Genomic DNA, 24967 nt, shown 5'->3' with positions numbered 1-24967 from the left:
TAACAATGTATGCTGAATGTAAGTTGTATTTTTATGTTTTATGTTCACAGTTTTACAAATATATTGGATCCTTCACTAAAAGGACTAAACTGCACTCCAGTCTCCTGGGTCTGTCTTTTTCATGGATTCATATAATGTTAGCTATCTGCTAAGCTGACCAACAAAAAGCAAGAGCAGAATAGTTTATATACGGTTTTGACACCCCATGTGTTAAGTAGTGAAAATAGCAGATCTACAAGCTCACGTTGTGAGCAGATCTACAAGCTCACGTTGTGAGCTTGTAGATCAGCTATTTGCACTAGTTTGGGTCCCGAGAAGAAATAAAATGTCTCTTTTGGGTCTCCAGCTAAAAAAATGGGAACCACTAATGAATATAAAACTGGGGTCCTTCAAATGATAAAGGTTAAGAATGACTGGTGTGCTGTACAGGCAGTATGGTGTGTGGATAGAGCAGGACACGGTCAGCTGAGTGTGAGTAACATGGCTCTAATGCATGACTTCATACCAGCCAAATTAAGACTCAATTAAGGTCAATTACAGCTGTTTAGACCCCTGTGCAATTAGTTCACCTCTGTTTTTTTCTCCCTGGCTCTGGTGTCTGTAGCTGCTGTCTGATACCTCCCTTCTTCCCTCCCCCTCTCTCCTTTCTCTCAATAATGATTTCCCTCATCGCTTTCCCGTCGTCCGTCTATCTGTATGTCTCTGTCTGTCCTCCTCACCCCCTTCAGCATCTCATTTTGTCTTCTTTCTCTCATTGTCTCCATCTCCCACCCTCCTTATTTTCCTCTCTATCTCTCTCCCTCCGTCCTCCCTCCCTCTCTCTCTTTCTCTTCCCCCTCTCTCCCTGTTTCTCTGTGTCCTACTTCTAAAGCGTCTTATGGTGAAGCTTTTTCTAATTGCCCTGAGCGTTTAATTGGAAATGCTGTACACAAACACAGTGACTGACTGACTGACTGACTGATTGTAAACACACGCTGGCACATGCACGCACGCACGCACGCACGCACACATGTACCTACACGCACGCACGGACGCACGCACGCACGCACGCACGCACGCACGCACACACGTACCTACACGCACGCACACACGCACGTACCTACACACACACACACACACACACACACGCACACGCACACGCACACACGCACACACGCACACACACGCACACAGGCTGACAAGCTGAATGTGAGTTAACACATGCTCCAATTGTGAAGCTACACATGCGGTGATCACCAGAGCCAGAAATAGATGGAGCATGTACAGGTGAGAGGCAGCATATTGCCTCTAACCTGCCTTCTGTTAAACTAAGACCTGTTAGCCAGAGGCATTGATAAAGTGTTGTGTGGTTATTATAGTCTACTATGGACAACCTCCTGTTGCTGTCCTATCCACAAGTTTCCAAGGGCGTTGTGGGCATCACTTCCTGTCAATTTGATCCAATCAAATCCAATGACATGATAAGCTGAGGGCGATTGGTTTTGATAGCACATCACTAAACTGGATGAGATCTTACCTGGCGGGTAGAGAACAAGTGGTTGACATCAACGGAACCATGTCCTCAGGACAAGTTGAGGAAGCGATCAGCTCCGAACTCTCCAAAATCCGTACTTGGCTTACCGATAACAAACTGTCACTACACCTTGGGAAAACTGAATCCATTCTCTTTGGGACCAAACATTCCCTCAGACAGATGGATGTAAATGATTTCAAGGTCAAAATCGATGACACAATTATCTCTAGCAAAGAAGAGATTACCTATTTGGGTTGTATTCTTGACAAATACCTGACAGGTGAAAGCATGGTGACAAAGGTGGTCAAAAGAGTAAACCAGGGAACCAAATTTATGGGCATAGTTTCCTCTTTTGTCAACCCTCAGGCCCACAGGACCCTCTCAGGGCACCTGATTCGGATGCTATCAATGCATAGAATGGGAGATTATCACGTTCTATCAGACCATTGAATGGGCGAAGTAGGCGACCTACTAGCTACCCCGCGATTTATCAGACCATTCATTGGGCGTAATCAGGAGCTACTGACCTACCGACGGAGATGACTTAAATTGTTCAGTTTCGGTTTTGGTTTTGGTTGTTTTGGTTTCGGACCATGACGGAGGCGCGCAGTCTCAGGCGAGCTGGAGCCCCGCGACGGGCCACCGAAGGAGCTAAGGCGACTGAGTTGCCGTCCGGAGCGGTGCGACGCTCGCCTGTGCCTACTCAGCGCCGTTCGAGTTATGTACCGATACGCACAGAATCGTAAATATTGTTGTGGGGACTGCTCCGCCTCCGTCGGTAGGTCAGTAGCTCCTGATTACGCCCAATGAATGGTCTGCCAAATCGCGGGGTAGACAGTAGCTCGCCTACTTCGCCCATTCAATGGTCTGATAAAACGTGATAATCTCCCATTCAATGCATTGATAGCATTCGAAGCCGGTGCTCAGGGGCCCTGATTCAGCCACTCTTTGACTATGCTTGCACCTCTTGGTACTCCAACACCTCAGTGTCGCTGAAGACTAAGCTTCAAACCTCCCAAAACAAACTGATTCGGCTACTCCTCGGACTGGGGCCCATGACCCACCTTTCTCCCACCCATTTTGCCAGCCTAGGCTGGCTCAGGGTGGAAGACAGGGTTAAACAACAAAAAATGGGACTGGTCTTCAAAATTGTAAATGCAAATTTGCCCGACATGCCCCCTATTCCCGCATATCTGAGTAAATACCTCCAAAAAGTTAGCGACACCCACAGTCACAATACTAGAGGGAGCGTTAACAACAATTTGGTACCACCCACCCATAAAACAAACATGGGCAAATTCTCCTTCTACAGCACTGCCACCCAGGATTGGAATAGTCTAACCCCATCCCTCAAAAAATGCAGTTCTCTGGGCTCATTTAAAAGAGCCTTAAAAACTCACCTTTCAGGAGGCCAAAAGAGGAGGTAGTACCATTTTCCCGTTAGACAGCCGACCCCCCCCCCCCTGTTCTTGTACATACTAGAAGCTCGGCCCTGCTACGCAGGGCCTCGCGTCTAGCCCGCCGCCACGCCCACGTAGCGCCCGCGGCCACTTGGCAGCGCATATAAGTGGCATAGCGTCATGAGGGCCAGTGGGGCCGTGGCTCGGTCAGTGAAGACCCTGTAGCGCGGATGATATGTGGCATAGAGGGGCAGATTTTAAATCTCCAGAGGAAACATCCGTGGGCTACCATTGGTTCAGCGATGTGTGCGGGCGCCCTGCGGGCCCTCCTCCTCCACCAATGTGCAGTATTGAGAGCCCTGACGTCACAACATTTGGAGCGATGGGCACTGCACTCTGGTTGGTTAGGGTACACCTAGGGCCCAGGTAGAACCCAGTTAAAGCCTGCATGGGCAAACCCAGTTAGGACCCGCCTTGGTCCCACATAAACGTGGCTAGTTGGGGCCCACCTAAGGGCCAGGTAGAAGCGACTTATAGCCCGCATGGGCATCGCAGTTAAGACCCACCTCGGCCCCACATAGAATTGCCTAGGTGGGGCCCACCTAAGGGCCAGGTAGAGTCGGTGGGGACCCCCCACAGGCTAATGTTAAAATGGTAGCACTTGTTCCTCAACATAGTGTGAATGTGCGTGCAAAGTTGACCACAATCGGACGCTGCATTCATGATTTGCGGCATTTTGTGCAGACTTTAGATGTGAATCTTAGCCAATCGGGATGGAATATGAAAGATTAAACAGATCCGTCTTGATCACATGACTATAGAGATCATGTGTACCGATTTGCGTGAAATGTAGATAAAATCGGAAGGAGTAATGTAAAGAAATATGTTGTACATAAGGCGGCCTCCTGGTGGAGCTATAAAAGGTAGATGTGAGAAATGCAGGGGTTTTTCCTTGACCTCTAGAGAGTGCACATACAAAGTTTTACACAGATTGGTGCAGGTATAGGTAAAAACACAAATCGGACTGTTATAGCGCCACCATGAGGCTGATTAGAAAAATCTCAAGTGGAATTTCTTGCTCGGCATAGTGGGAATGTGGGTGCAAATTTGCACGGAAAGTGCATGCTGTGTTCATAATTTGAGGCATTTTGGTCAAAACGGAGCAGTCCTGGAAACTTTGGAAGCCATTTTTAGTCAATCAGGATGGAAAATGAGAAATCTGAAATACCGTGTTTTTTTTAATGACTATAGAGATACTGTGTATCGATTTGCGTGATGTTAGGACAAAATATGTAGCAGTACTGTGAGAAAATGTGTTTTGCAAAAAGCGGCCTCCTGGTGGCACTATAACAGGGCCATGTGAAAGAAATGGGGCAGAGGTTCTGAATTGGCATCCAGGGAGTGTGTGTGCACAGTTGCGCTGCGATCAAGCCAACGATGCGGGAGATTAGCTATCCACAGACCGTCGGACGGACAGGGGGTAAATTGGTAAAACATACTCTCGCGCCATCCCTTTCGGCCTGGCGGAGACAATAAAAAAGCTAAAGTAAAGGAAAATACCATTACTGCAACAAAAGTAGTCAACAAACTATACTATAAAACATTGGCCACATTGTCAAAAAATGTAAGAAAGAGGCAAACATGTTGAAAATAGACGATCTACAAGCTTACAACGCCTCTCAACGTGAGGCGTTGTGAGCTTGTAGATCTGCTATTTTCACAATATTGACTTGTGGAACGGAGTCAAACAAAATTGGGGGGGTCCCCAGTTCAAAATATGATTATTTGGGGGGGGGGGGGGTAGCCACTGCCCTAATCGGACCGAAATGATCTGAAATTACTACATGACCATAATGCAGCCTAAACGTGCGTTGCACGGAGCGGTCCTGCCATTACGTTAGTTACTGGGGTAAGTTGCTGTGGAGCTACACCAGAAGACACACACAACATACACCATCTACAATGGGCTACCGGAGCAGCAATAATAACAGTTACCGCACGAACGTGCATTGTTGACAAAGTGATTGCACAGCCGCTGCAGGCATGACAACCACGTTAGCGTTAGCTACGGCAACTATCACAGCGCCCTGTCCGTCGTCGCTGCGACTGACTGATGGCTACAGCCATAGATATATAAACACTACAGCAAGCTCTCTGAGATGCCATTGTCTGGGAACTGCTCTTAGCGTGACACGACCAATGAGAGTGAGCGCTTTCGTTGTTGCTAAGATACGGTGCATGGCACACGGCGTCTCTGCCCCATAGCTTGTAGATCTCACACATGATTGGCGTAGGCTGCGTTGCCGTCGACGCTGATTGGCTGCATGTTGCTGTGACGTTGAAATGGGGTGCCAGGTCTGCTTTGTGTGTAAGCGATTTTGGGCTCATTTGGGCGCGCTTTTGGACTGTTTTCCATAGAGCACGGCAGGGCTTGTTTCTGTCCCGTGACGGATGTGGCAAAGAAGGTGCAAAACGAACCATCCGGAAGTAAAGTGCGAGATGAAATATATAGCACTTTTTGATTATTAGAGAAGGAGACAGATGTGAAGGTGGAAAATGGAATGTAGGAGGTTATATATTTTTTCATGAGCGATTTTTGTAGCAAGTTGTGAGTGAATTGGGCCACTCCTGTGGGCGGGGGGCTGAATAGAACCATTGGGGTTTGGGAAGGAGACGCTCTCTGTTTGAGTGGTAGAGATAGTTATAGTTTTTTTTCCCCTTTTTAAATGTTTTTATTTTTCTAGTTGTACATAGTGTTATCTTTTTCTGTTTTTTTGTATTGATATTTGAACTGTGGTGCCACTATACATGTCTATGAATTGAATACCAAGGCCCTCATTGGAAACAAGACCGCAAGGACTTTCATGAACGTTAGACAAAGTATTTTAAATGTAACTGTGCTGTTTTACATTTTTTTGCCTAATAAAATATTCAATCAAAAATCAATCACATCCAATGAAATCGACAGGAAGTGATGCCCACAACCCCTAGGAAACGTGTGGATATACCTAAGACATCCTACAAGTAGCATCAGATATGCTTAGCCTGCCACATGAAGTTTAGGGTTCCTTTTCTGGGCGTACATTCAGCCAAAATAGATGGACATTCGGCAAAATAGAAGACCTACAACGCTTTGTGTTAATTGCGACAAATAGCCTGGAATCCAGACGGAGGCACTCGTTCAGAATTTAATGTAGTAATGTTTAGTGTGTTTCCTGTTTTCCACTAGCCAGGCTTGTCTCTCCACCCTGTGCATATTGTTAATCATCGTCACCCGTCATTGGCTCCAGCCAATCATTTGTTGATACAGTACAGTATGTTCTATCCTGTTACAGTATTGGCAGGATAGGAGTGGAAATACTTTGTTGCTGCCCTACATGCCAGTCAGCATAAAGGGCAGTAAAACGTAACTGAGTCATTCCACGAATTCGGTACACTTTGCACTTTTTTTTTTTGAAAAATCGATGGAAACAAATTACTTTTTTGAATAGCCCACACCATTAAGGACATATTTAACATGCAGAAAAACATATTTTCCCATCTCAGGCATTAAATTAATATTTTTATATGGAATAATATATGTAACAGGGTTGAAATTCATAACGGGGTTGAGTGGAACGGGGTTGAGATTTTTTACTCAAGATGGCCATAACTCTACCTGTGATGATTAAGAGGAGACCACATGGCATGCATGACATTAGTCAATCACATATATTGCTGAAATGACAAAGACAATTTAAAATAATAATAGTTTTCTATCTTTATTTCATGTAACGGGGTTGAGTTGTTATGCTTTACGACCACGCTTTGAAAGTATAAATGACCCTAAATAGCTGTATAAGAAGTTCGAAATGTTCCTCTTTCTGCAGCATCTTGCTCAGAAGACTTGTAGAATGCCATCACATGTTGTTGATGCCACTAAAGGGTCAGTTTATACTTTTTGACTGGAGAATCCAGTCCTCTATCTCCTCCTGCAAGTTATGCTAGGAATTTCCTCTTAGCCCCGCCCACCTATAAAGCTTATTGCCGAGTGCACGCCTACAATTCAACGTCAGACATTCCACACACCCAGAATGGCCATTTGAGTTGCAGACACTGAGAGAACCAGAGGTCTTTTTCACAGCTAAGGCCGGCCTAGCCCCACCCCTTTCCACTCACACACACACACACACACACACACACACACACACACAACGGCCTGTGCAAGCAGATGCGCATTATAAAGTAAAAAATGAAAAATAGCAGCTGTAGATGAGAAATAAGTCTATATTTAGTTACTACATAACCTATTTATGGAAAACAAATCAGCAGAATGTTTATAAACAAGCTGCTAAATAACTGAACGGGCCGTCTGGTCGCTACCCCCCCACGCTGCTCTCCATGAGCCCGTCATAGGGCACTCTGAGACGGGGAGCACCACTCGGTGTTTCCCCATGCTAGAAATGACCAAAGCGAACTTAATACATCTTAATAAAAAAGCACAAACTACTTCACAAGAATAATGTTGGTGTAATTAGGAGATTCGACAGGGAATCTATATTTTATATACACAAATTAACAAGTTAAAGAAAAAATCATGTTGCCGTATTTCTTATTTCGCGGACGTTCAGCTCTCGTCTCGCCGCTCAGCTGCTGCTGTCTCGGGCAGACTGAGTGCGGGAGTCCCGCTCGCTCCAAGGCCGGAGCCCGTAGACAGATCTATGTGTCTACGGGCATCCCTTTGATGCTTCGCTATTAGTTGAGCGACATATACACTGACTATTTAGGAAAAAGAGAGAGACACACGTGTGTGTGTGTGTGTGTGTGTGTGTGTGTGTGTGTGTGTGTGTGTGTGTGTGTGTGTGTGTGTGTGTGTGTGTGTGTGTGTGTGTGTGTGTGTGTGTGTGTGTGTGTGTGTGTGTGTGTGTGTGTGCGTGCGTGCGTGCGTGCGACACACATGCCGTGCTCCTCTCCTTTGCCCGAGGAGAGGTTTCGAAGGACAGCACGTACATGCCAATTCAGAGCTCCTAGACCAGTGGTTCTCAAAGTGGGGTCCGGGGACCCCCAGGTGTCCTTGAGGGGGTAGGGGGTCCCCAGCAAAAATGTGGTAATACAGCGTCACAATAAGTTTAACCTTTCATACTTTGGCTATTCAAAAATAGCAGATATACAAGCTCATAGCGCGGCACCGAGTGCCGTGCTATGAGCTTGTAGATCTGCTACTTTTGAAAAATCGTGAAAATGTGTGCAAACCTTTGAATATATATATTGTTAAAGAGAACATTTGTAACTCAAGTCTTTGCTTCTGGGGGGGGGTCCCTGAAACAAAATATTTTAGATGGGGGTCCGCGGCCAAATACATTTAATTTTGGGGGTCCTGGAAAAGTTTGAGAACCACTGTCCTAGACCTAGACTGAGTTTAACAATATTCAATACTTTAACATGCACAGCTACTAAATAAAAACATTCATATAAATTGCGAATGCTGCGGGAAAAGCACCAGAGAACCTGCTGCCTACACCAGCTTGAAAATAGCAGATCTACGAGTCGCCAGTGGGGCATCTCCTCACGACCGCATCGCGACCACCGGGCGGCCGACTGGAGCTGTGTTTAAACTTCTGTTCTCAATTATATTGTTTAGTTTGTTGTCTGTCTATAGATGTACATCTGATAGATTGAAAACTTTACTATTCTGTTATTGTGGGCGTGTGTCGGCGTTCAATGGTTACAGGGGGACAGTGACAGAGCTAAAGTAACTAAGTACAAATACTTAAGTTAAGTACTGTAGCCTACTTAAGTACTTAGGTATTTTTTTTACTTTACTGGAGTATTTCCAATTTTCAATACTTTTGCCTCTACTCCACTACATCCAGAGGCAAATATTGTACTTATACTCCCAGGCACGCCGACTTTTGTGCGTGGCCATGGGGGCTGAACTTGATCGCCACACTTTTAATCCGATCGACGGCCATTTCCTCATACAGTTACAATGTATCAGAGTGCAATACACCTCCCAACCGCTAGGGTCGCTTAGTTGAATGCATGGAGAAAATTCGGAGAAAGAGGTCACTGATCGAATTAGAATGCTTTTCATTGAACAATACGGAAGACACGGGTACTTCTGACGGCCCGTATATAATTGTAACATCCATGGCCATGTGGTTAGCACTTTATATTTGAAACCTGAACGTTTATGTAGATGTACGGGTTGTAATGGAGAAAGTGCAAAAACCAGGTTGACGTTCAGCCATGACGCTGATGACGGACGATGCGATCGTGTTTCCACAGTGTTAATTTTTTTCTGTCTAGTTATTGTTTGGACAATGTGTCACCTGAACTACTACAGTACTAGGCTAATGTTAACCTTGCTAGTTATAGTGTTATGTGCACACTACAGTAGGTCTATTCACATTATGTGAAGGCCTGTTATGTGCGCAATAGGCCTACCTTTATTTGACAACTTCAGTTACTAGTTCCTTTGTAGATTTCGATTATTATTACAAAACTTACATTAACCACTTCACCTTCATATACATTTCGTCCATTCGAAAATAGACTACAAGCTCACAGATCTTGTAGATCTGCTATTTTCAAAAGATGTCATACATTTGACAACTTGTGCAATGGGATATTCTGCATAATGAGTAGCCTACTTTCTAGTTTTGGTACTTTAAGTACATTTAGATACCAATGTTTTTGTACTTTTACTCAAGTACATTTTTAATTCTGGGCATTTACTTCTAACACAGTATTTCTACATTTTCTACATTTGTATTGATACTTTTACTAAAGTAAAAAATGTGAATGCTTTTTCCACTGACTGTATCCATGTCCAACGACCACAAGGTTAGTGCCAGGGACCAGCATAGCATTTGTGGTCTAAACATGTTTGCAAAAACATTCCACGTTTTTTACATTTTGTCAAAAGTTTTTGTAAATCGCAGATCTACAAGCCCACAACGCGTCACACACTCTCACATTGGATAATATGTCCTAGCTCTCCAGTCACAATGACATCTATTGTATGTCATTCTTTTCTTGTTACAGAGAGGAGAATGACTTGTGTAACGGGGTTGAGTGTGACTGTGGGACAGAGCTATATAACGTGATTTTAATGATAAATCAACTATTTATTAAAAAACGAAACATGACTAGCAATAGAGTACATTGCTGGTTTTATGTGAATAATATAAGTTATGGATTATTCTACACTTTTAGTAGTCATATCTGAAGGCCAATCTCTCTATCGGCCATTGGGGACATGAAAAATCGGCAAATTTAGGCGGTGTCTACTGTAGAAAAGGCAGATAATTTCAGATATAAAGATAAAATATATAATATTTTTACACAATAGTAAAGGGAACATGTCAATTGATTCTAAAAAGCTTTTAAAATTTGATTTTGGTGACCCGATGGATACAATACACTTAAAAAGGTCAGAGGGGACTGCAAAGTGTACCGAATTCGTGGAATGACTCAACTACTTGTTCTGTATATTGGATGCTTTTGCAAATTCAGTTTGAGAATCTGCTCAGATTTCTGCTCTGTTTTGATGTCATAGAGTGCTCTGATATCAATTAATTTGCAAACTGTCAAAGGAGCTACTTATTAACTAACGCTGTTGCTTCATATCTATTGAAATTCATTCATTCCATGATTATTAGCTGTTTTGTTACATGAAGATGCAAGTTGAATACTCTCTAGGGTACCGAACAAGTTGCAAACCATTACATTTTTCAATTACTTCTTCCTTTACTGTTCAGACGCTAGGGACAACCCGGCTTTTCAGTCGGAGTGGTCAGTGTGCGCACCGAGTGCTCTGGGAGCTCAGCACTCCGAATTCCCGAATGACCAGAGAGCACTCCAGTCTCCAGCGCTCTCAGAGCGTATTTCAGAATGCACCCCTTGTGTGTGTAATTATACCGTCTGTTCTCAGTGTTCCCCTGACGGTTCACTGAAAAGTTGTTACCTGTGTGCTGTGTTGGCTCCTGTTGAAGTCTCTTAGTGTATTTCCTCATTATTCATTTCCCCAGTGCCAGTTCATTCCTTGTGTATTTATTCCTAGTGCAAGTGCTCCTCAGTCTCAATAAACTGTTATATCGTCTCTGCCTCCCGTCTCGCATTTGGATCCTAACCTCTTGACACACACGACAGGTGGTGGATGGGTTTGCTGTGTGTTGGTTGATTGATGCTCTGAATTGTCTGCATTATGATGCTATTTTACAGCATTAACCATACTACTGTAGATGAACTGTCTGAGGCCTCTATGATTCATTGCTCTCTGTTGAGGAAACTAGATATTATAGAAGCTAATATTTTCCATTGTTTGTTCTCCCTTACAGTCCTGCCTAGTCACACATGTGGCACCCCCGGCCTCATTCCGAACGGAGTGATCCACGGTGCACGGTACAACATGGGGGACAAGATCCGTTACAGCTGTGAGTCAGGCTTTGTGCTGGAGGGACATAGCATTCTAACATGCATCGTGTCTCCTGGCAGCGGAGCCCAGTGGGACTTCCCGTCACCATTTTGTAGAGGTACATAGTTCCTTGATTTTGCTTTGTTGCTTGCCATTATGTTTTTATGTATATTCAGTTAATGTATTAGCATATAGGCTACAGCTCCTAATACTAAGAAAAGAAAGGGAAAAATAACTTTAAATGAGATTTATCCAACAAATATTAGTCTGTAATCCTATTTAATCAATGAACTGCTGAATGAATCAATGGATGAATAGATGAATGGATAAATCAATGAATATTTATGTTTCTGTCTTGTCACAAGACCCATCCCCCACAGTATTATAAGACACGTTACGCTTTCCTTTTTCAATAACTAAAAGTGTTACAATAAGAAGAAAGAACACAAAGAAGGAATTGAAACACAATTGATGGTGGAAAGGTTGTAAACCCTCTCTCCCTCCCTGCCTTCCACAGCCGAGGGTGCGTGTGGTGGTACATTACGAGGCACCGCAGGTTCGATAGCCAGCCCCGGCTACCCTGCAGAGTACGAAAACAACCTGGACTGTACGTGGTCCATTCTCTCTGAACCTGGAGACACCATAGCTCTGGTCTTCAGTGACTTCCTGATGGAGGACAGATATGACTTTCTGGAAATCAGTGGGACAGAGGCACCAAGCGTATGGTGAGTTGTATTAACTTCCCAGACACATGCCAGTATTTGTGACACACACACACACACACACACACACACACACACACACACACACACACACACACACACACACACACACACACACACACACACACACACACACACACACACACACACACAACACTTGTATTTGTTTACTTTTGTTTGTTCCATCTTATAAACACAGCACCGCACATAAACCCACTCAGGGTGTGTTCACACTATCTGCCTTTTATGAAGAAAAAGCACTGCCTGGAGCGCTTTTTTTGCTGAAAGATAAATAAAAAAATACAGAAACAGACTTCAGAACTCTATGGAAAGTACAGAATATTGATTAAAACGTTTAAAACTAGTAAAATTTAGCAACTCCATGGCGTATTTCTCACATGAAATGTATAGATCGTGTTTCTCCTCCCCGCCTGTCAGCTCTCCTGCCGGGCATGGCTGCTGGCTTTCTGGAGCAGTGGAGCTTACACTGGAACATACAGTATCAGCAATATATTAATAGGTCGACCTTTAAAAACATACAGCTCCATGATGAATATAACGAATACAATTTAATTACATTAGGTAATAATAGATTTAACATACTGTTTTTGTTGAACTGAAAGTATTGAAATGGGAGCCTTTCCAGATGAGCCTCAATGGACACATTTAAATTTAAATTTATCGCTGCTGTAATATGAGACATAGATTCGTACATGCTCCAATATTGTAAAAATGTGTAGCAGAATTTTCAACATTTCTGTAAAATTTGCATCAAAGCCTGCAACGCATTTATTGGCGCTGCACCAGCCAGGTGGCTTGTGTATACAAACCAGTGTGTGATTTCCTGCTATGCTAAGGATTCCAAATGCAAAAAAAACCTGAGGAAAACAAAGAATTGAATAATTCATGGACAGAGTCGTTTGCTTTCACTGCCAATGCTGCTAGATTACCTGTATGTTTGATCTGTGGCAAGAAGTTATCAAACAACAACAAAAAGTAATGTTGATATTATAATATTATAATATTGTAATGGAAAATAAACTTAAAACACCAAATAGCGCACTGCAGAGTAGTCTTGTGGTGCGGCATGCTCTCCAAGGTGCTGATCCTGCTGTGAGGAATATAATATTTTGACAAAAACATAATTAACTAGAAAAAGTGCTCCTCGGAGCACAGGTCTCCGCCAGGTTAGGTAGGTTCTTGTGGCCTCCTGGTGGCGCTATAATAGACCAATGTGAAAAGGGTGCCATTTCTTCTTGGGCCTTTCACGGCAATCGGACCTTGCATTCATGATTTCAGGCATTTTGTCCCAAAAATGTGTTTTGCTAAATTATACCTGCTGGTGGCGCTATAACAGGCCAGTGTGAAAAGGGTGGCTTTTCGTCCTCGGCCAAGTGCAATGTGCATGTGAAATTGCACGGAAAGCGCAAGCTGCGTTCATGATTTGAGGCATTTTGTTCAAAACGGACCAGTCCTGCAAATTTTGGAAGCCAACCTTAGCCAATGAGGATGGAATATGGAAAATCGGACAGATCCGTGTTGATCACATGACTATAGAGATACTCTGTACGTTTGGATGAAATCTGTAGGAGTAAATGGGTTTTGCACAAATCGGCCTCCTGGTGGCGGTATAACAGGCCCATGTGACAAATTTGGGGCAGAGGTTCTGAATTGGCATCCAGGGAGTGTGTGTGCACAGTTTCGCAGCGACCGGGCCAACGGTGCCTGAGATTAGCTGTTCACAGACAGATGGACGGACGGACACACGGACACACGGATGGACGGGGTGGAAAACATACTCTCTCGCCATGCCTTTCGGCCTGGCGGAGACAATGAATGCTCGTTTTTAAATGTATTTGTATTTTGTAATTTGATAGGCTAATATACACTTAATAGCCCGTGCTGCCTACATTAGTAGGCTAAAATAGGTTTTGCAGCTTGTTTTTTGGTCCAAAATGGCTCTTTTGACTTTAAAGGTTGCAGACCCCTGCGTTAAACTTTTAACTCCGCTCATCCAAAAGAGAACACTGACCATTTTCCCACTATTTCTCATTTCAATATAAAAAGATGGTGTCTTTAAAAAAAAAAAAGTGGTTGGATATACAGTATAAACATACCCCCACAAAGCAAACAACTGTCAGCACAGCAAAATCCAGAGTGTTAACTAGGGCTGTCAAAAAAAATCGATTCATGAATAAATCGCGATTCTTAATGCCACGATTTTAAAAATCGATTCAAAATATTAAAATCGATTTTTTATTTATTTTTTTTTTATTTTATTTTTTTTTTATTTAAATTTTTTTTTTTTTTTTTATAAAATCGCAATAAATTGCAGAATCGAATATCAATTAATCGCAGAATCGCAATTTTAATCGAATCGGCACCCTAGAAAATCGCAATAAATCGCAGAATCGCAATTTTAATCGAATCGGCACCCTAGAAAATCGCAATAAATCGCAGAATCGAATCGAATATCAATTAATCGCAGAATCGCAATTTTAATCGAATCGGCACCCTAGGAATCGATTTTGAATCGAATCGTGAGGTAAGTGAATCGTGACACCCCTAGTGTTAACCACTTAAACCCTCTATTCCTAGTATAAAGGACCTGAGTTGCACTGTACTTGTGTGCTCTTTTTTCGATCTACACCATCTAAAGGCTCAACACGTTGTGAGCTTGTAGACCGAGCTTGCTATTTTTGGTGAATGTCCCCCAGAATAGGGATGCTGGGGTTCAAGTGGTTAATTTAACTCAGAAAGTGTTAGAATGGAACCATAATAATTAACACACGTAATTTTACTGTGTTGTTCATTAAATTTGCTCTGGAGAAAAGCTGCACATTTTCCCAGGGATTAGAGGCTTTATTGATGGACTCGTTCACATTGAAGAGGTCAGTTGATGTATTTGTTCCAACTTCCAGGCTCACAAGGGAGGAATATTCAATATGTAAAGAGGACACCATAGCCCTGGTATTAAAGGATTTTTCTCAGGAGGACATGTACAGATACTTGTAGATTAATGGTGCTGGAGCGCCATCAATATGTCTGTTAAAACCGACAATGTCTGTTATTGTTTTCAATTGTTTTCACAAAAGAAATACCTTATTAATAGTTGTTTTATATCTGCTCTATAAAGCGACTTTGAATACCTAGAAAAGCGCTATATAAATCGTATGTATTATTATTATTATCAATATCTTCCCAAAGTGACACTGCTTTTATTAGTATTGTGTTGTTGTTGTTGTTGTTGTTGTTGTTGTTGTTGTTGTTGTTGTTATTATGTATTTATCGTCAGGTTTCAATTTGTAATTTTCTTAACCACTGAAGCCCTATATACTTTGTGCGACACTTAGCAAAAATAGCAGATCTACAAGCAAACATTGCATTGTGATGCAATGCATTGTCAGATTATAGATATATTTTTGAAAAAAGAATATAATAATTGCCCATAATAGGGATGCCAGGGTTAATGTAGTTAACATAACCTTTTTAAATAAATTGTTAAATTGTGATATTATCAAATATCAAGACAGTCTGACATTTCCCAAATGGAAGTGCATGTATTTAATTCCGACCAGGGGGATATCAAAAGCAGATGCATGGATCGAACCATGAACACTGCTAATCCAAAGCACTGTATATGGCAAAACAAAACCTGGTAAATTCAGAATCAGAGACCCTATTGTTTCATTCAAAACACGGCATTGTTGGAGTTCTTACATTGTGGTGGAGGCGTGATGATCTCATGACCAAAGCGGTGTCAGCAATTTTATACAAAACAATGGTGATCTGAGCAGGAGATGCAAATGAGTTGCACTGTCTTTTCCCTCAGTAATTACACTCCATTAGCGAGAAACTTAACCCCCAAACTGCTCCACTGCAGTTGCTCAATGGACAACACTTGAACACTAACCGAATGCAAATGGTTGTGAATGTATGGAAGTGAAGCAGGGTGCTGCTGAAAAAGGTTGTGCATACTCAGCAAACCTTTAAAGGCTTTTCGAGATAACAGGCTAAATTTGCCAGCGTGTTCGCTACCTTTTTCGCAATGGTGAATATTTGTCTTTGTCATGCCACAGCTTGTTGGCCCCATATAGCTTTTATCATCACTGTCAGGCAGAAACCTTGTATATTATCCATATTTCATTGTTTGATTTTTTTTCCATAAATAAATGCCCTACTTTATGCTGTGACACAAGCTTATTCACAATTGTTTTTGTTGTCTTTTCTTTTTCTTTCTTTTAATAATTGTAATTACATTTATACTTTCGCAACGATCTGCCAACAATAGGGATGCCAGGTTGTGGTTAAATCTGTCTGTGGGTTTTTATAAATAACTAATGAAACGGCCCTGACCGCTGGCGTAGCGCCCCGGGCACCTAGGCACCAAAGTAACCTGACAACGCTTTGCATATCATCTCTGTCTTCCTGTCAGCCTACTATCCTATCCTATCAATAAAAGCATAAAAGCCCCCAAAGAATATTTAAAAAAAAAAAAAAAAGAATGAAACATACTGTATATAATACCACAAGCTTGTGACTAAATAATAACTATATTGGATCCATTGGATCACTGGGTTTCTTTCTTCCATTTCCTCAAAAGTAACGGTTTTGGACATAAAAAAAAAGGTTTCCGTCCGACACCCACGATATTCCCTTACTTACAGAAGGGATTGTCATCATATTCTGTAACTGCCAATAGACTATTGGCATTGTCTCCTCAACATATCTATTAGTAGTTCTGTTCATAAATCAACCCGATATTTTCTTGTTTATTCCAATTGAATTGGAATACCTTTTTTCTAACATGAGGAGTGTCACATTGGATTTGCCAACACACTCGCTATAATCTATAACATCTCTAACAAGGCGGATAAATTCAATTCTTACCGTCTTCCTGTAGCTTGAGCAAATCACGTGGTAGCTGGGGAACAACACAATTGTGTCTGTGTATTGTTGGCATGGTATTGCTGCTATAGTGTTGGTTGAAATTACATCTGTGGTACTCAACCTCATTGCTGAAATGTGCTAATGAGCCTCAACTGCATCAGGGACCCTGCACTCAAACCTCCTTTGATGAAGTACAGTATAGGCCTACAGTATGTGTATGTGTGTGTGTGTGTGTATGTATGTGCAGTGTGCATCGCTGTAGGTAAGATACTTGAATAAGGCAAAACCTATATCCTTCTGTGGCATGGCCACTATACGCTAGCAGTTTTTAATGAATAATTCATTCATTTTTCCATATTTGAGTCAAATAACTGGTATACATTAGACATTTTATGTAATTATAATGTACAATTTAGGAGACTCTCTAATCCTTAGTGATTTACAAGTGTGAGATCTGAATAAGCAGAGTAAGCATGAACTCTAGTCAATACATAAGGTAAATAGTCTATAGTATAGTTGCAGAGAGAACTTACCTTAAATAAACTAGGATACCAGGTAAACAATGAACCTAGCATCTCTATAAATAACATGCTATCTAGATAACATTCTTAACATTTGTAAATACGGGTTTAAATATTACATTTGATCTTGGTGTTCAGGCTCTGCTACATAATTACGCCCTGCTCTGCACAATTAGAAGACAGCGATTCCAGAGCAGGGAGAAACTGTATAACCTCCCCTAGGGGAAAACAAATCCCATAGGGGAAAACAGAGCGTACAGGTGGAGATGGGGTGGTGGAGCAAATAAACACGTCGAATAGCGGTGACAGGGAGAAGAGGAACAATGGAATGCGGTGGCATGCTTAAAGCTGCAAATGGAACTTATTTTAACAAATACATTATTAGAGCATCAACCCTAGCGGCCCTATTCTGGGGTGAATATACGGCGAATATAGATCTGCAAGCGCTGTGATGTTGTAGATTGGTTATTTTCTGCGAAGAGAATTTGTGTATAGACACAGTATAACCCCTGGGGGATCCCGGTCAACTAAATATATGGAGTTTACACCAAGCTCTATGGTAGAGTATTGATACAATACAGCTAGCACAGCTGCAGTGGTTGGAGTTGGACTCCCTACTATTCCATTGAGACATTTAGACCCTGGTGTCGGGTGTAGGACACTTACTGGTTGACAATCAGCCTTGCCTGAAACGTGCACGTGCACACATACTGTAGACATCAAATGGGGGCTTCAGTCCCCTGCCCCTTTGCCCGTCTGTAAAAAGTGCCCTCTCTCTAGACCATGAATGCAGCATTTACGAGGGTGAAAAAAATGCAAATGTCCCCTTTCCATGCTTTACCAGCATTCAAGAGAATTTCCTTTTCCGAACTCTCAGGAACTTGAATGCAGCATTGTTTCTGTGTAGAAATCCATGCCGTACGCCACATCTCCAGTAAAGGCCTGATTATACTTAGTTGAGTGCAGTGCCCCGCACCGAAAATAGTCGATCTACAAGCTCACAACACGTTGCAGTGCGGCATGTTGTGAGCTTGTAGATCGACTATTTTCTGTATTTTCATCTGGTCTGCTGGCAAAGGGAGGATTCCCTCTTGTTGTGCGGTAAATGTTTGGATTCCCACGCTGCAGACCCGGTTTCAAATCCAGGGTGTTAAAGTTGCAATGAATTAATGAATGTATGGACTGTAGCTTTAAATAGACCGCCAGATTGGTCACCTTCTAGTGACACGACATCACAGTTACATAACCCACAGAGGATGTGCATAACCCACTCGAGTGCCTCTGCAAGCGCTGGAAGAATTTGTTGCTTAAGTAAAAGTAGCGACACCACAGTGTGAGCAAAAGTACAAAAGTATTGGAATCAAAATATACTTAAAGTAATGTACAATTTTCATTAAATTTTTCTTCTTTTAAAAAAAATCTGAAATGATCTACAAGCTCACAATGCATTAAATCACCTTTTACCAATAGCCAAAGTATAAAATAGTGCTTGAGTGGTTAATGTATGTTTTGTATTAGTAATCCAGATCTGTAAAGTGACATAACTAACGATGTCAAATAATTGTTAAAAGTTAAACGTACTTTTGTCTCTGAGATGTAGTGGAGTAGACGTTTAAAGTATTAAAGAAAATGGAAATACTAAATTAAAAGTACCTCAGAATTGTACTTAAGTGCAGTACTTGAGTAAATGTACTTATAGTTACTCTCCACCATTGTACATAACCCACTGAGGATGTGCATAACCCACTTGAGTATCTCTGCCAGATCTAGATTGCAGGCTTATGCATAATTTCCGGGTTCTGTCGTAAGAGATGACATTGCTGACGTCACTGACCAGCTGGCTAAAACAAAAAGAATGCTGATTGAAAATTGCTCCACTAATTGCACCAGATCTCCAGCAGTGATTTCAAGCTGTATGAAAATATCCCTGCCTTTGCTGTTTACACTACTGTACCATGACATCATCCATAACCACAACGTGTGTAGTTCAGGGCTTTTCAGCTGGGGTTCTGTGGACCACTGTGACGGCCTCCCACTCTGTCTGCCAGTGCTTGTCTGTTGTGGATGCAGGTACCTGGTAGGTGGAGCTGGGAGGCCATCGGCTCTGACCTGGAGCACCTGAGCCCAGTGCTCTCAGGGCTTTAAAAGCAGTCCTTTTCCTTTCGAGGATCTCTCATTCTCCCCCTTACACACTTTGATTTGTTTGTTTGCATCCACCACTCACTACTGATTCTACAGACTAACACACTCCATAACCATTTTGTTAATTGGTTTTTCTCTTTATCTATTTGATAGATCATGTTTTTAAGCTATCCTTGATATCCCTCTCTTTTGTCTGAACACTGAGCCAGGTTCATGACAAAATGGGGGCTCGTCTGGGATCCCTCTCTTGTGAGTGGATGTGTGTAAAGTATGGTGTTGCGTGGTGGACGCAAACAAATAAATCAAGTGTGCAAGGGGAGAAGGAGAGATCCTCGGAAAAGGAAAAGGACTGCTTTTAAAGCCCTGAGAGCACTGGGCTCAGGTGCTCCAGGTCAGAGCTGATGGCTTCCCAGCTCCACCTACCAGGTACCTGCATCCACAACAGACAAGCAGTGGGAGGCCGTAACACCACAGTTTTATGTAGGTTTTAGGTGTAATTTTATTCTGCCATGCAATTTTTACCATGCATTCAGTAATGTAGAGTTATTTGTTTCTCCCATTCCATTATATTTTGGAGAAACAAATACCACAACTGTTGGTATTTGTGTGATAGTAAGTAAGTAAATTTTATTTGTATAGCACTTTTCACAGAGAGGACTCACAAAGTGCTTAACATGCAGCAGAAATAAAAATAAAAAACATTCAATGATTAGAAACAGAAACAAAAACAAAAACACAATGCATCTCAGAGAAAAAGTATACAGCAGACATATATCACCATTGGAGGAGAAGCACAATGACATTACTCAAAAGCATGTTGAAACAGTAATGTTTTTAGCTGATTCTTAAAAATATCCACAGACGCTGCAGCTTTCAGGCCACAGGGAAGGGCATTCCAGAGTCTAGGTGCAACAGATTGAAAGGCTCTGTCACCTTTGGTGATTAACCTGGTACGAGGAATGACCAATAGACCCTGGTCCGCTGACCTCAGGGTCCTGCTGGGCACATATGGTTTCAGTAAGTCAGTTAAATATTCAGGTGCCTGGCTGTGCAGAGCTCTAAAAGTGAGCACCAGGACCTTAAACTGAACTCTAAAATGTATAGGAAGCCAGTGCAAAGATGCCAAAACTGGAGTAATGTGACACCTTCTGCTTGATCTTGTTAGCAGTCTTGCAGCAGTGTTTTGAATGAATTGCAGGCGGTCTCTGGATGTTTTATTGAGGCAGGTGAGAACCGAATTGCAGTAGTCAAGGCGAGATGAAACGAAAGCATGTATTATCAATTCTAGGTCAGAATGTGAAACTATCGACCTCAGCTTCGCAATATTCCTGAGGTGGAAAAAACAGGTGCGGGTCACTGATTTAACGTGTGTGTCGAGGAGCATGCCCTGATCAAAAATGACTCCAAGATTCCTGAGGTTGGGGCTCACTTTGCTTTTAAGGGACCCTAAACAATCAGCCACCTTGGATGTAACGTCATCAGAGGCCACAATGAGGACCTCGGTTTTGGCCTCATTTAGCTGCAGGAAATTGTTTGCTAACCAGGCCTTAATGGCAGACAGACACTCGTTTAAAATAGTAATATTATAATTAAAATGATCAGGGCAGTCAGGGTTAAACGAGCAATAGAGCTGGATATCATCCGCGTAGAGGTGGTAGGAGATGCCTTTAAAAGAATTTATAATGTGTCCTAGTGGGAGCATATATAGTGAAAATAAAATTGGACCAAGTACCGAGCCTTGGGGGACCCCACAGGAAAGGGGGACAGACTTCGACACATGAGGGCCTAATGCGACAGAGAAACATCTACCAGAGAGGTAGGACTTGAACCATTCCAGGGCACTCCCTGAGACTCCCACCCAATTTCTGAGCCTGTTGGTCAAAACATTGTGATCTACCGTGTCAAACGCAACACTAAGGTCAAGTAGTACTAAAATGGAGCATTTTCCAGAGTCGGCAGACATCAGTAAATCGTTTGATACTCTTAAAAGTGCAGTCTCCGTGGAGTGTTTTTGGCGAAAGCCTGACTGGAATTTGTCAAAAATATGGTGTTCATTTAAAATAGCTATAAGCTGGTTGGCAACAATTTTTTCTAAAATTTTGGACATAAAAGGTAACTTCGAGATAGGCCGATAGTTACTAGGTAACGAAGCATCCAGGCTTGGCTTTTTTAAAAGCGGCTGAACGATTGCCTGTTTGAAATAGGCAGGGACCTGACCAGAGACCAACGAGAGGTTGATGATGGACAGCAGACATGGACCAATAGTGTTAAAAACGTCCTTTAACAGAGAGGTTGGAATGATGTCTAAGGGGCTAGAGGAGGTTTTTGTGCTACTCACCAGCTCTGTTAAGTCATGGAGGGAAATGGGTGAGAAAGAATTCAGAGTAGACTGGCGGTTTGGAGATGAAGGTTGGATTGAGGTGGAGGGTGTAATACCTGCCCTGACACTGGCAACCTTATTGATAAAAAAATTTAGAAAATCTTGACAGTCTTCTGCAGAGAAAACAGGTGTGACAGGAGTTTGTGGACTGACTATGGTGTTAATGGTGTCAAAAAGGGCTTTGGGGTTTTGTTTGCTGGATGAAATAAGGTTTGTGAAGTAGGTAGCTCTCGCCTCCTTAACCATACTGTTAAAATCAATTAAAAGTTTCTTAAAATGAAGACGGTGTACCTCAAGCTCAGTGGATTTCCACTTTCGTTCAGCACACCTACAGTTGCGTCTAAAACGACGAATATCCTCATTTAACCAGGGGGAGGAGTTTAAAGTGCGAACAGTGCGGGATTTGAACGGGGCAACTACATCTAAAATGTCAGAACAGTGCAGGTTAAAAGCATGAACTAAAGTATCAATGTCACCATTTATAGATGGCACAACACTGCTATCGAAGGCAGTGGAGAATCTTTCTGCCGACATGTCATTAATCATGCGCGAGCACTTAACTCGCTTGGCCGTTATAGTGTCAGATTTAAATATTAAGTTAAAAAGTATGCATTTATGATCGCTTATTGTCATTTCCTCAAAAACAATATTATCAATGTCTAAGCCAAGAGTAAAAACAAGATCAAGTGTGTTACCTTTGTTGTGCGTGGGGCCTGAGACATGTTGGATAAAATTATATGATTCAGTGATAAAAATAAAATTGGTGGCAAAATTATCATTACAGTTATTAATCCGAAAGTTAAAATCACCTAAAAGTATGATCCTTTCCAGCTTGATGATGGAGGTTAAAAATTCGCTAAAATCAGTCAGAAAGGAGCTGTTAAAACCAGGGGGTCGATAAATTAAAATACAATAAAATGGGTTTGTGTGCCCAACTTTGGTGATTAAGAGTTCAAAGGAGCTGTATGTACTACTGGAGCACACAATCCTGGAGGAGAAACAGTTCTTGTGCACCAGGGCTATGCCACCTCCTACACGACTGGTGGTTGCATTTGACCTGGAGGGTCTGGGAGCACAGGTAAAAGAAAAGTTTGGCGGGCACAGTTCGTTTAGAAAGACATATTCGTCTGTCCTTTGCCAAGTTTCTGAAAGACAGAAAATGTCCAAGTCTTTGGCTGTGATAAAATCATTTAAGATAAAAGTTTTGTTGGCTATGGAACGGGCATTAAACAATGCCATTTTAATAGCCTTAGGTCCTAGGTCACAGGGTGACTGTGACTGGTTAACTGAGCTGGGGGGTATAAGGTTAAGGAGATTAGCACCTCTGCAATGTGACTGTAAATTTGGAAAAGATGATCTAAGTGTGATGAGAACTGGAATAAAAGAGGTAGTGTGAAAGGGGCTAGTAGTAGATAATGGTACACTCAATTGTGGTAACTGGCGTCACTTTTTGGGAAGGTAACTGGAGATGTGATTGGCCAGCACTTTGATGCCATCATTGCTTGGGTGTAATGTATCACGGTATAGTGAGGGGGTTTTCCAAAATAGATCAAAATTGCTTGAGTAGCCGTAACCACAGGCTAGGCAGAAATTGCGCAACCAATTGTCAGCACTATAGATGCGGCTAAAAATTTCAGGGCTTTTGTGGAGGGTGGGAATTAAACCCGAGAAAAAACAATTCTTTCCCAGGTTTTCAATTTCATTTGCCAGGACCTCATAGTCGCTGTACAATTTAGCTGATTGTATGCACCTGGACCTTATGTCATTCAGGCCAGCATGAACGATCACTGTGTGAACTGAGGGGTGACGTGAGAGGATGTGTGGAATGTGCTCCTGTAGATCCAAAATTTTTGCACCGGAGAAAGAATAAGTAATACAGTTTGGGATGGAAGCAAAACGGACTATGGAATCACCTAGTAGAAGGTATTCAGGACCAGATGGCGGAGGGTGGTGGGGGTAATCTAACTCGTCCATGGAGATAGATGCTGCAGACCTCGTGTGGAGAGAAACCAACGGGGGAGGGGGCGGTGACCTGTGGCCGGGAGCAGCAGTGGTCACCCTGCCTCGCACTGGACAGCTAGCCACAGGGGACACTCGTGGCTCGGGTGAGCTGTGTGCTTGTGAAAGTCGGCGTCGTTTCCCCCCATGAGCTCGGAGTTTGGGGGTCGAGGTGAGGGAAAGGGTCGACGACCCAGAGGAATCGGGACCGGAGCGTTTCCCCGGGCGAGAGCCTATATGCTGAGGGACCTTGATGATGTTAGCCGTGTCCGTGGCCGCTGTATCCTGGAGCGGTGCGAAGGTGTTCGAGCATTGGAAGACGTCAGCCAGGTTACAAGCCTCGGATCCAGACGGAGACGGGTTGAAGAGGGGGATTGACAGCCTCCGGTGGTGAGTGCCTTTGACCACGGAGGTCCAGGTGGGAGCCACTCCATGCGCCGAACGGATTTTACCGGCGCCGAGGGCACCACCTTCCCGCCTGGGGGCAGCTTTGGCAGGCACCAGAGGGACAATACCATTACCCGGTCCCTCCAAGGAGACCAGGCGGCCCTGGAGGAGCAACTGTCGCTGGAGAAGATCATCCACCAGGCTCGCGATGGAGAGTAGCTCAGCCTTGATGGCACTTTTTTCATCTGCCATGGGAGGCAACAGGTATAGGATTCCAATCTCTCAAAGTGAAAAACCACGATTGGAACCAGTCACTTAATGGATAAACCACGACTGGAGGGGGTGAGTACTCTTTGATCCAACAGGCTTTAGGAAGGATACACCAGATAATCCCCAGGTTGAAACCGGCAGGAATATAAAAGTTATAAAAGTTAGCATCTAGGCTAAAAGCGAGCCACAGCTAACTAGCCACTAGGCTGGCGTCTAGGCTGAAGACTAGCCACAGCCAGCTAGCAGGCAGCACACAGTCCTTAAGATAATAAAATAAAATAAACAACTGTATCGATCACTGAGATGTCATGGGTGATTCACAGAAGTAGGTCGCCAGGTTAGGATC

General features: G+C 42.8%; 1 protein-coding gene across 1 annotated transcript in view; it reads left to right on the top strand.

The window, feature by feature from the left end:
* Positions 1-24967, top strand: part of LOC311051108 (CUB and sushi domain-containing protein 1-like) — a gene marked incomplete at its 3' end in the record, with an annotated part of 707106 nt that overhangs the window by 326664 nt on the left and 355475 nt on the right. The window contains exons 4-5 of the mRNA XM_084065507.1: positions 11235-11429; positions 11829-12036. Of these exons, the coding sequence (XP_083921633.1) occupies positions 11235-11429; positions 11829-12036 (403 nt within the window). The remainder of the gene's footprint in view (positions 1-11234; positions 11430-11828; positions 12037-24967) is intronic.

This window comes from Gymnoscopelus microlampas (assembly GCF_963454915.1).
Source record: "Gymnoscopelus microlampas genome assembly, chromosome: 1".
In the NCBI taxonomy this organism is placed as follows: Eukaryota; Metazoa; Chordata; class Actinopteri; order Myctophiformes; family Myctophidae; genus Gymnoscopelus; species Gymnoscopelus microlampas.
This window is presented reverse-complemented; position numbering and strand designations above follow the sequence as displayed.